At 45.2% G+C, this 12,628-nt stretch overlaps 1 protein-coding gene across 12 annotated transcripts in view; it reads left to right on the top strand.

Annotated features, from left to right (window-relative positions):
• Positions 1-251: 251 nt before the first annotated feature.
• SORBS1 (sorbin and SH3 domain containing 1) overlaps positions 252-12,628 on the top strand; it is a 134,963-nt gene continuing 122,586 nt past the window's right edge. For 10 of the 12 annotated variants that reach the window (XM_081953752.1, XM_081953754.1, XM_081953744.1 and 7 more), the window contains exon 1: positions 252-491. In XM_081953752.1, coding sequence (XP_081809878.1) covers positions 457-491 — 35 coding nt within the window. In that variant the 5' untranslated portion in view covers positions 252-456. The other 2 variants (XM_081953755.1, XM_081953751.1) reach the window with 2 other exon arrangements.

Raw genomic sequence — 12,628 nt, forward strand, 5'->3', positions numbered from 1 at the left:
GATAATCATAAATTACTAATAAGCAAATAAATCATATTGTTGATCTCTGGCAAATTTCAGGGACTTGCCCTGAAACATCAAGGGCCACATTTGCAAATCCCGGTGTGTGGTGTGGTACTTGTGTGCGCGCTTGTGTGGTGGTGTATAGATTTATTACACCCTTATCCGCGAACGGCCGTGTTCCCGCGACACCCACGCAGCCCAGCGCTTCCCAAGCCCTGCGCACTGTGTGCCGCCGGCGCAGCCTTGTGCGCGGGAGTTGCCGCTCGAGCGCCTCGGCGGACCCAGGCAGAGCTCCCATTCAAGCGCCGGATTCGGCGTGTGCCGCGCGGACTTGGCCGCTGCCGCCACACCGTTACCCGGGAGGCGGCTTCCTTCACCTGCCCTGTTGGAGAAGGGCGGGCGGGGAGAAAGAAAGCCAAGACCGGCTGGGTCTGCTCAGAGGCGCCCCCGGCAATGCCCGGCTTCCTGTCGCTGCGCGAGAGACAAAGGCAAGCGGGCCGCCTTTCCGGCGCTCCAATTTTTCCCCCCTCCCCGAGCGCGGCCCAGGCCGGTCCTCGGGGTTCGCGCGGCGGGCGGCAGAGTCCGGCTCCGCTGGGCGCCCGGGGCCAAAAACGCGCGCAGGCCTGCAAGGCGCGGCTGGGAGGAAGAAGCGCCGCCGCGTGAGGTAAGAGCGGCCGGCGGTGGCAGCCGAGCGGGGCGAAGCGAGCTTGCCCGTGAGGGGCGGGCCGCGCGGCTTTGGCACTGGCGCCCAGAGCGGAGCGTTGGTCAAAGGGCGGCGCGCCAATAGCAGCAGCAGCGGACTGGGCGGCTCCGCTCCTCCGCGGGTCCTGCCCGGAGGCGGCGTCTCCCGGGCTCGCCACATCCTGGCCCTGGCCGAGCTCCTACTCCTGCCGCCCAAGGGGACGCGGATGGAGTCTATTTTAAGGTCAGCTCTCTCCGCGCCCTTGCCGGGGTTGCGGCACTGGAAGGAGGGAGGGAGGGTTGGAGAAACCGGTGCCCTTTGCGCAGACGGGCAAGCGCCTCTTTCCCGGCCAGGTTGGCGCTGCGGCCCGTCTTTCCTGCACAAGAGACCCGTCCTCCCCCCCCCCCGCCCCCGGCGCGTCTCTTCGCCTTTCCCCATTGCCGGGGCAGAAGAAGCGGGCCGGGGATCGGGAGGGGAAACGTCGGGGCATCGTCCGCCTGACGCGCGCCGAGGAGTTGGGAGACTTTCCTGCGGGGGAAAAAATCCTTAGCATCCGATGCGTTTTCTGAGACCGGGAGGCTGGATGTCGCCAGAAGATCGGCTTGGTCTTTTTTGGCTTAGCGTATTGTTGGAAGAGCTAAGATGCTCCCGTGGCTGAGCTCCGTTAAAGCAAGGATCCTATGGATCGAAGTCGGTGGAGTGAAAAGGGGAAAGCCAGGCAATTCGATGCTCCGGTGCTGTGGATCTCCCCACACTTTGCGTCAGGGTCAAGCAGATGTGAACTTCGCTTATCTGCAGGAGAATAGAATAGAGAACAGAACAGAACTTAAATAGAATAGAAATAAATAGAATAGAATAGAATAGAATAGAAGAATAGAGTTCTTCATTGGCCAAGTGTGATTGGGCAGACAAGGAATTTGTCTTTGGTGCATATGCCCTCAGTGTAAAAAGACAAGATACATTAGTCAAGAATCATAAGGTATAACGCTTAATGATAGTCACAGGGTACAAATAAGCAATCAGGAAACAATCAATATCAATATAAATCATAAGGATACGAGCAACAAAGTTACAGTCCTGGAGTCATAAGTGGGAGAAGATGGGTGATAGAACGATGAGAAGACTAATAGTAATAGTAATGCAGCCTTAATGAATAGTTTGACAGTGTTGAGGGAATTATTAGTTTAGCAGAGTGATAGCGTTCGGGAAAAACTTGTTCTTGTGTCTAGGCGTCTTGGTGTGCAGTGCTCTATGGTGTCATTTTGAGGGTAGGAGTTGAAACAATTTATGTCCAGGTTGTGAGAGATCTGTAGATATTTTCATGGCCCTCTTTTTGACTCGTGCAGTGTCCAGGTCCTCAACAGAAGGCAGGTTGGTAGTAATTGTTTTTTCTGCATAAGGAGGAAAATCCTCGTTGCTCCAGGGCTTCTATCCCTGCATTACTAATGACCGGATTAAAGACAGTTTCATATTTTGATGAGAGGTGAAGAAATGCTTTTTTGTTGTTGGCAATATTGCAATGTATGTGACAGGGCATTTCTGTCACGGCCACCTGGCTTTTCTTCTACTTCTCTGCTTGCTACTGCTCATTCCTGTGGCTGGGGTACATTTTGGATAGTTTTTGGGACAACACTGAGTGCTGCTGCCTCTTTTCTTCCCAGCCCAATTGGACTGGAATTGGTCTTTAGGAACAGAAAATACGCTTGTTACCAGTGGACTTGATTATCAAGTAAAATAATCAAAGTTTTTTGTTATTTAATTGCCAGCCTTGATTCGAAATAGGTTCCCTTATTGTTTACATATATGTAATATAGTTCAATATATCCTTTATTAAAAAAAAAAAAAAAGAATAGGATCACTTAGACTTTGGAATGTGATCATATTTGATGACAAAGGTAATTTTTGATAGCATAGCTAATCGTGTTAAAAATTAGCATTAAACAATACTTTTGTTATAACCTCTTGGAATTCCTCAAGTACTGTAACTCAAGAATATTGCCACTGCAAAATAAATTTCAGCACTCACCAGTTTTCTGACTCTTCTGACGGACAAAGGAAAGAGCAAAATATGATGTTTCCATCCAGCAACAAACCCCCATTGTATATAGATGCATTTATGCACACATATTAAGTGCAACTCTCAGAAAACACAGCCAGCACTATCAAGACCATGTTTCCTGAGCATTAGTAGAGTTATAATTTTAAAGTACCCAGAGGGCATATGTAGAAAAAGCTGTCCTAAAATATGTCCGGGTATTAAAACGGTCTGAAAACAGTTGGACATTTGCATCTGTTTCTCACAAAGAAGGAATCTGAATCTCCTTCTCTGGTCTTAAAGAAATAGTCCTAGCTAGGTGATTGCTCATATACTCACTATTTGCAGTTATGGCAATGATAAAAAAGAAACTTTGGGAACGGTCCTTATATTTACAGGTCTATACAAAAAAAAAAGGAAAGCCGAAGTAAGATCATAAAGCATAATAATGGTTTCAAGCAACTACCTCGCTTAAGTACCAAATTGCAAGTCCCAGTTGTCGTTGCTAATGCTACATGTGTTGATGATGTCAATTGCAGTTCCCCACTTGGTACACAGTTAAACTAAATCTATGGAGGAGAGGATTAGAAAAAAATAGATGGTTCTTGGAACTGCCTGATTAAAAGATCTCCGGAAACCCATTCCTGTCCTGATGGACCCAATCACTTTTCTGAGCTAGCTTTTAGAGCAGGGGTCTCTAACCTTGGCAACTTTAAGACTTTTGGACTTCAATTCCCATAATTCCTCAGCTGGCAAAGCCACAACTCTTAAAGTTGCCAAGGTTGGGGACTCCTGCTTTAGAGGATAATGATAGAGCAGCTGGGGATACTTTGTTCTACCAAAAGAAGAAAATATAGGTAGCTCAGGGTTGAACTCTGGAGACCTGGTGCTCTCTTGGTTGTTTGCTTGCAAACGTTTCATTTCCAGACTAGATAACATCTTCAGTATGAGAACATACAATAAGGTTGGGAGGGAAACTTGGAGGTCTTCTAGTCCAATCCCCTGCCCATGGCAGAAGATCCTATACCATTCCAGATTTTCTTGGCTTGATAGGATGGACACACATGATCATAGAAAGAATAACAGAATAACAGAAGAGAGTTGAAAGGACCCCAGAGGTCCTCCAGTTCAACCCCCCCTCCCCCTCATGCAGGCGGGAGACTCTATACCATTTCAGACAAATGGCCGTCCAACATCTTCCTAAAAACTTCCAGTGTTGGAGCATTCACAACTTCTGGAGGCAAGTTGTTCCCCTGGTTAATTGTTCTCACTGTCAGGAAATTCCTGCTTAGTTCCAGGTTGTTTCTCTCCTTGATTAGTTTCAATCCATTGCTTCTTGTCCTGCCTTCAGATGCTTTGGAGAATAGGTTGACCCCCTCTTCTTGTAGCGGCAACTCAGATATTGGAACACTACTATCATGTCACCCCTAGTCCTTCTTTTCACTACACTAAATGCACCCAATTCCTGCAACCAACCGTTCTTCATATGTTGAAGAATCACCTTGGTTGCTCTTTTCTACAGTCTTTCTAGAGTCTCAACATCTTTTTTATATTGTGGCGGGCACAACTGGGTGCGTTATTCCAAGTGTGGTCTTACCAAGGCATTATAAAGTGGTACGAACACTTCATGTGATCTTGATTTTATCCCTTTGTTAATGCAACCTAGGACTGGATTAGCTTTCTTTGGCAGCCGCTGCACACTGCTGGCTTATATTTAAGTAATTGTTCACTAGGACTCCATGATGCCTCTCACAATTGCTACTATTGAGCCAGGTATCATCAATTCTTTACTGGTGCATTTGGTTTTTCTTGCCTAAATGTAAAACCTTACAAATGGTTGTCCATTAGGACTCCAAGCCACCTCATAGTTACTGCTATTAAGCCAAGTTCCACCTATTCTATACTTACATATTTTTAGAAGGGAGTGGGGTTTGCTCTCTGTTTATGTACAGTAGCTTGCACTGTCAGTTTTGATGGGAGTGTTCTTTTCTTGATTAGGCTGTTGTTTTCTGCTTGATTAGTTGTCTGGTATTAATTCTTGTCATATTAGACTTTAAGGAAACCAATTCTGAAAATAAAGCAAAGCCAGCGAGAATTGGCCATTTATCTTTTGCTTCCCAGGACATATTTCATAGGGTTGTTATTTTTTTTTTGTACAGTTTTATTGCAAAAGAAGGGACACGGTGGCTCAGTGTTTAAAATGCTGAGCTTGATCAGAAGGTCAGCAGTTCAGTGATTCGAATCCCTAGCGTCATGTAACAGAGTGAGCTCCGTTACTTGTCCTAGCTTCTGCCAACCTAGCTGTTCAAAAGCATATAAAAATGCAAGAAGAAAAATAGGGATCACCTTTGGTGGGAAGGTAACAGTGTTCCGTGCGCTTTTGGCGTTTAGTCATGCCGGCCAGATGACCATGGAGATGTCTTTGGACAGCGCTGGCTCTTCGGCTTTGAAACGGAGATGAGCACTGCCCCCTAAAGTCGGGAACGACTAGCACATATGTGCGAGGGGAACCTTTACACTTCACCTATTGCAGAAGAACAGTTAAAAAGAGCCGTGGTGGCACAGTGGTTAGAATGCAGTATTGCAGGGTAATTCTGCTGACTGACACCTCCTAGCAGTTCAGCAGTTCGAATCTCACCAGCTCAAGGTTGACTCAGCCTTCCATCCTTCCAAGGTTGGTAAAATGAGGACCCAGATTGTTGGGGGCAATAGGCTGACTCTGTAAACCACTTAGAGAGGGCTGTAAAGCATTGTGAGGTGGTATATAAGTCTATGCTATTTCTCAAACAAACAGGTCAACTACGGATATTGAATAAGACAGAATTCCTATCTAAAAAGTAGGAGATAATTTGATTGTGGTCTAATTATAGGGTGAGCAAGCTCATCTTCAGACATTTAAAAGAAGCTAACCTGGAAGTTAGCAGGAGTTCTCTTAAGAGAAGAGTTTTATATTGCGGTGCTGCCACTGAGAAGGCCCTGCCCGTCCGAGTGCAGAGTACAGGAGCAGCATCCCCAGTACATATTGATAGGCAGGTTTTCTGCTTCCATACCTGCTTAAGAATTTTGCAGACAGAATTTATCATCTTACCTTAGGCCTAGTAGTCTTCCAGCAATCAGTGCTACCTTTTCTGTCATACTGTAGTATGGTCTCATTTTGCCATCCCCTTACATTCTGCACCATTGCAGATTCTGAGCCTTCATGAAGGGGATCTTTGGGGGAGAAGACAAAGGTAATGCTGGTAAGTTTGAATACCTTAGCCCCGTGATGGCGAACCTATGGCATGCTTGCCATAGGTGGCACACAGAGCCATAATTCGTGGCACGCCAGCCGTCACCTCTGGGGCGCATGCACATGCCGGCCAGCTGATTTTACACCCTCCCCAGGCTTCAGGAAAGCCTCTGGAGGCTGGGGAGGGCAAAAAATGGGCCCCAATGGGCCAACCGGTAATTTAGAAACGATCTGTTTCTGGCTTACGCAGGACCTCCAGGGGGCCGGGGGAGGCTGTTTTCACTCTCCCCAGGCTTCAGGAAAGCATCCGGAGCCTGGGGAGGGTCATGCGCGCATACGCAGTATGGGTGGGGAGATTGAGTGTGCACGTGTTCATGCGCGATAGCGTGTATGCACAATTTTGGCACGCCGTAAGAAAAAGGTTCGCCATCACTGCTTTAGCCAGTTGAAGCAATATCCTCATTGATTTATGGAGGGAAGTTTCTTTTGGATAAATGGCACTCTTGGTGGTAGGGTCAGAACTCTCATCCTCTTCCTTGGCAGCAGAGAAAGGATCCATTGATAAATATATTTTAAAGGTGGGAGGTAGATGGGCTTTATAGAGGTGGGGAATCTGTTTTTAAGTGGATTGTAAAAATAGAGGAAGGCAGATTCATGGTGTGCAGGGATTCTACCGGGGTGGACCGGTTCAGGCAAACCAGTAGCTCAGACTATCAGCTGGGAGTGAACCGGTTCGCTCTAACTTTGAAGTGGGCGTGCCTGCCTGCTCCTGCACTATATTAACCTATATTTCCTTTTCCGAAGCTGATCGGCACAGCAGAGTGAATTGCCTCTAATCAGCTGTTTTCCTCACCAGCAGTAATGCCGAAGATGAGATTTCGGTAAACTACGCGCACGTAGCATGTGTCAGGCACATCAGGCGCGCACTCAGCGAACCTGTTGTTAAACCGGTAGGATTCCACACCTGATGGACTGTATTTTTGAACCTGTTTCAAAGGCAGAGGGTGTGTTCTTGTTGGAAATGCAACTGGGAACAATTGGGAGACTTGTTCTGCCTTTAGATCAATGGTTTTGAGGTGGTGTCTCGGGATCTCCTTGGAGTTCCCTTTACTTCTTGCGTTCATTCATTCCATCTTGGGTATCCAGATGTGAATGAGAACTTCTTTGCAGAGGTGTAACTCAGCTGTGCCATGAAGAGATGTAGGAGGCCAGGCAGCGAAGAAAATGGGAGTTGGGCTACTATTGCCTTCCGCCCTTTGAGGAGTATTATTTTCTGGCTGAAATAGCAGGGGAAGAGACAGCCTTGAAATAGGATAGAAGTCATGGCCAGGAGTGGATATGGCTGTGTCTGGGGCACAAGCGGAAGTGATATTTTCCAGGCTAAAGACTGACATAGCAGGACGAGCGGTTTCCCCCCTGGGACGGCAGGAGGCAGCTCTTATAGCCTTCTCAGATGGGGCTGACTTGGCCAGTAGCCATTCCATGACCTGGTTGGCTGCTGCTGTCACTTTAACTGAGCTGGAGTTTCATCCTCCTTGCTCTGGAAGGAAGAGGGACAGTCTTCCCCTTCTCAGCAGTGAAAGGGACAATAGAAGGCAGCCTTTTCTCCGTCATCACTGCCTCTTCTAGCTTGCAGCCTCAGGAACCTTTGAGCAATCTCCTTTCATTTGATGTCAGGGTGGATTTGATTTAAATCACGTCGATTTAAATCAAGTTGATGAAATCACAAATTAAATCTTGATTTAAATCACTAGTAAAAAGGCTTGATTTAAATCAACTCGATTTAAATCGTAATTTTTAAAGAGCAACTGTCATCTCTGTCCTGCGGACGACTGGTGATGCAGCAGTGACACAACAAGGCGAGGGACATGGCGGGAAGTAGGTGAGTGGATGCCCGCTAACAGGCACTGCCATGATGGATCTGAAATGACAGGAGCTCTTTAATATTATATTTATAAGCTGCTTAGAAGGTTTCACTTTCATTTTTACTGCTTGCCCTTCCTCCTCACGCTTAGAGCCTGGTGGTACAGATGCATTTCTCATCAAACAATCACACAGTTTGTACTGTACATAGATTTGCAAAACAATGGGATAAAGGAATATTCCTGAACTTTGTTTTATGATTTATATCTCATGGTTACTGTGAATTTGTGTGACTGCATCAATGCAGTGGATGTTCTCTCATCTTGCAGAGCTTGGATTCATTGAATGAGTTTACCAAAAATGTAAATATGGCAGAATATACAGCCTCATGCTACGTAACTAAGCTGCATTTCATGCTGAATAAATCAAATTATTAATGCATCTTAAATGGAAAACTACGTTAGATTTTTACTCCAAAAGCATTTTTTATAATAAATTTGATAATAATAATAAAGAATGATTTAAATCAAAAAGATCTAATTTAATTTTTTAAATTGCTTTTTAATTTTTCTAAAATCAATTTTTATCCACCCAGTTTGATGTAGCCCTGCCCTGCCCTTGTCTCATGTGGCACAAATGAAGCCGGGCCAGATATGGTTGATACTGAGAGTAGAAGGAGCAGACAGATTGGGCGGAAAACATCCTGGAGGAAGGCAAGAAATTGTTCTGGAGCTATCCATGGAGAGTCATTAGGAGGCAAGCTCACCTTACAAGACCTTTTCTGTAATACAAAGAAAACTCCATGTTGAGGCCACTTTGCTTCAGACTGACTTGGAATCTCTCCAATTAAACAGGGGCTTTAATCCAATAAAACTTGGCTAGCAGTAGTAGAAAATAACTCTTTAACATTTGCATTCTGCTTTAAGTCAGAAAGTTGAGCAAAGTGGGCCGTTTGGGGCTGGAAACAGCCTCTGCCCACATAAAGACTTCTTTCCTCTGTGTGTCTATCTCCCTCCCCCCCCCCCCGCCCCATTCCTTCCTTTCTTTTTAAGGCATGCCAGTCTGTCCATCCTCAGTTCTCAGGTTTGTGTACTACAACTGCAGAGGTGGGTTGCTTCTAGTTCAGCCCGGTTTGGCCTTGGTAGTGGCGGTGGTGGGAGGCTCCGCCCACTCGCTCGGATTGCTTCTGCGCATGCTCAGAAAGGTCCCATGCTCACACACCAGTAGTAACGCTGGTACAAACCCACCATTGTACAGCTGAGTCCTTTTCCTTGCACTGTGTGTGTGCTGGGTGTTGCCTTGCAGTGTGTTTACCTCTGTGTAGGGATGTGTACTGTACATGCATATGTGAAAGTGCGTTCCCATTTCACTTTGTTCTATTATATTGCCTTTTAAAAGTTTAGAATAGAATAGAATAGAATTCTTTATTGGCCAAGTGTGATTGGACACACAAGGAATTTGTTTTTGTTGCTTATGCTCTCAGTGTACATAAAAAATGCATTCATCAAGAATCATAAGATGCAACATTTAGTGATAGTCATAGGTTATGCTAATAAGCAATCAAATCCTACTAGGAAACAAACAATATAAATCATAAAAATGCAAGCAACATGGTTATAGTCATAAGTGGCAGGAGATAGGTAATTGTAAGATACAATACTTAATGATAGTCATAGGTTACTAATAAGTGGTTAGCAGTTTTTGATAAGCAATGGCAAAAATATACCATATTTAATTCTGGCTTTTTAATATAGACATTTCATTTTTTTCTTGGCTCCATTTCCTTTTCATAGTTCTGAGGTTTTAATTGCTTTATAACATCAATTTTGTTTTTGTGTTGTGCACGAACACAATAGCAGCCCAACCTGAGCTCCAGCATCTGGGTTCAGAAAGCAAAACCACAAAACATTAATAATACATGTGAAAATCACAAAAGGCATTTAAAATGATTCCTGCAACAATACAACAATACATTAAAAGAAAATATGTGAAATATCTGTCTGCATTTCTATCTACCTTTTATTTTTGTTCATATACTGAAATGGTTTATCATCAAGCCTACAAAAACAAAATCTTCCCCAGAATTGTTTTATGCTTCTCTACCAGATCTGGTTGTTTCCTAGTGTGGAAATAGGTGCTAGAGCAGTGATGGTGAACCTTTTTCCCTTGGGTGCCAAAAGTGTGCGCATGTGTGTGGTAGTGCGCGTGCCGACAACCATAATCCAATGCCCCCTGCAGGCCCCACCCCCCATGCATACGCACGTGACCTCCACCCCCATTTTGGTGCTAGCAGGCTTCCCTGAAGCCTCCTGGAACCAGAAATGGGGTGGGGGGGGCCTCCCCTCACCCGCCGCTCATGCACGTGCGACCCCTCAGCATGCTTATGCTCAACATAGTTTATTTTATTTATTTGTATCCCGCCTTCATAATTTTTACTGATAACTCAAGGCAATGAACATATCCGACAATACCTTCTTCTTCCTGTTTTCCCCTCAACATCAACCCCGTGAGGCGAGTTGGGCTGAGAGAGTCATTAGTCCAAAGCAGGGTGGATAAAAACCGATGATTAAAATCAATCAATAAATAAAATTGGTTTTTTAAAATTTAAATTAGTTTTTTTTAAATAAAATTTATTTTAATAAAATGCTTTTGGAGTAAAAATCTATCTAAAGATAGCTTTCTATTTAAGATACATTCATAATTTGGTTGATTCAGCATGAAACGGAGCTTCGTTATGTAGCATGAGGCTGTATATTCTGCAATATTGGGACTGTCGGTGAGTCAAGAGCAGGTCAGAGGAGGAGCCGCTGCAGGACACAGATGACAGTTGCTCTTTAAAAATTATGATTTAGAGTTCATTTACATCAAGCCTTTTTACTAGTGATTTAAATCGTGATTAAAGTTGACTTGATTTAAATCAAATCTGCCCTGGCCCAAAATCATCTGCCGGCTTTCATGGCTAAAGCGGGACCTGGACCACGAGTGAAATTCAGTAGTTTCTGACAGGTTCTGGGGAACCGATAGCGGAAATTTTGAGTAGTTCGGAGAACTGGCAAATGCCACCTCTGGCTGGCCCCAGAGTGAGGAGGGAAAGGGGATTTTGCAGCATCCTTCCCCTGCCACGCCCACCAAGCCACGCCCACAGAACTGGTAGTAATTTTTTTTTTGAATTTCACCACTGACTTGAACTCATGGTTTAGGTATCTCCTAGATCCGTGATGGTGAACCTATGGCACGCTTGCCACAGGCGTCACGCGGAGCTATTTGTCAGGGCATGTATGGCTAGCGCACATGCACACGGTGGCCAGCTGACTTTGGCCTTCTTTTGAGGCCATTTTTCAAGGAAGCCTCCGGAGCGCAAAAAATCGGCCCTACGGGCAAACTGGAAGTTCAGGAACATACTTCCAGTTTGCTCGTAGGGCCGGTTTTAGCCCTCCCGAGCATTCAGTGAAGCCTCCTGAAGGCCCCTGAAGGCTCCGGAGGACGAAAAAGGGCCCTATGAGTCCATTCCCAAACTTCCGGTTTGCTTGTAGGGCTGGTTTTTCATGCTCCAGAGGCTTCAGGGAAGCTCCTGAAGCCTCCGGAGCGCTTCCGGGGGGGGGGGGGGGGGGGAAGCTGTTTTCACCTTCCACAGGCTCCTATAAAGCCTCTAGAGGCTGAGGAGGGTGAAAAAAGTACACCAAAAATGGGGGGGGGGAGTGCTGGCTGTGCACACATGCACGCTGGGGTCGTGCGCATAACATGGGTGTGACACGCCTGCGCATGACCCCCCTGTGCTCCCCCCCCGCTTTTGGCATGCGAGCCAAAAAAGGTTCGCCATCACTGTCCTAGATCTATCACATAATCCAGCATGAATCTGTTCAGCTCTGATGCACCTACTTGCCTGTAGCTGCTTTGCACCATAACTCATGATTCCTCCCTGCCATTTGGGGATAAAAAAAATAAGTCCCTGCTCCTGGGCTGGATGTTTACTGCAAAACGGTGATCACAAATTGGCTGAGGGCAGAAGTGGGGTGGGAGTGCAAAAGGAGTCCTTCTGATTGGGTGGCACCTCACAGAGAATTTCTTGGGAATAGCCAGTTGTGAAGCCAAGCCGTGAGCTGCATTATGTAGCCTACTTAGAAGTAAATCTCTCTCTCAGGAAAAGTTAATATTTACTTGTACGGTGGGAGTTTTTTCCTTCTGCCCTTCTCTGCACGGAAGGAACTACAATTTCCCTACTTAGTTCTAATGGACGCAGCTCAGAAAGCAAGAAGATCCCATTTTATCCACTTTGTTTCCAGTCATTTGCTTATTCCCAAATCAGCCTGCATTAGATTGCAGCCTAAATCAACAAGCAAAATCAATGGAACAATCCTTTCTTTTAAAAAAACACAAAAAACACAATGAATTTGGTTCTAAACTGGGTTACCACTGATTTAAGTGGCCCTAGGTTTTGCCGTTACTACATATAGGAACTGCATGAGTACGTATTTCTTTTTTCTTTCTTTTCTTTTTTAAACATTTTTTCTTAGATTATAGAATAAAATGCAAAAACATGAAAGCAAATCATAGGACACAGTGGGGAGGAAAAGGGGAAAGAAAAAGGAGGAAGAGAGGAAGAAAAAAAAAGCTTTGACTTCCGACTTTCTCTGTTGCATTAGAATAAAACATTAACACCGAAGCTCAACTTTTTATTTTTCCAAAATAATATAAATTTGCCATTTCTATAACAATAAATCAATCTAATCAATAAAAACCCAAATCAAAGCTTCATTTTTTTCCACCTCAAGAACAAAGTCCAGAAGCAGTTTCCATGTAGCAACAAAAGTACTTA

The sequence above is a fragment of the Natrix helvetica genome (assembly GCF_964273705.1).
Source record: "Natrix helvetica genome assembly, chromosome: 5".
NCBI lineage: Eukaryota > Metazoa > Chordata > Lepidosauria > Squamata > Natricidae > Natrix > Natrix helvetica.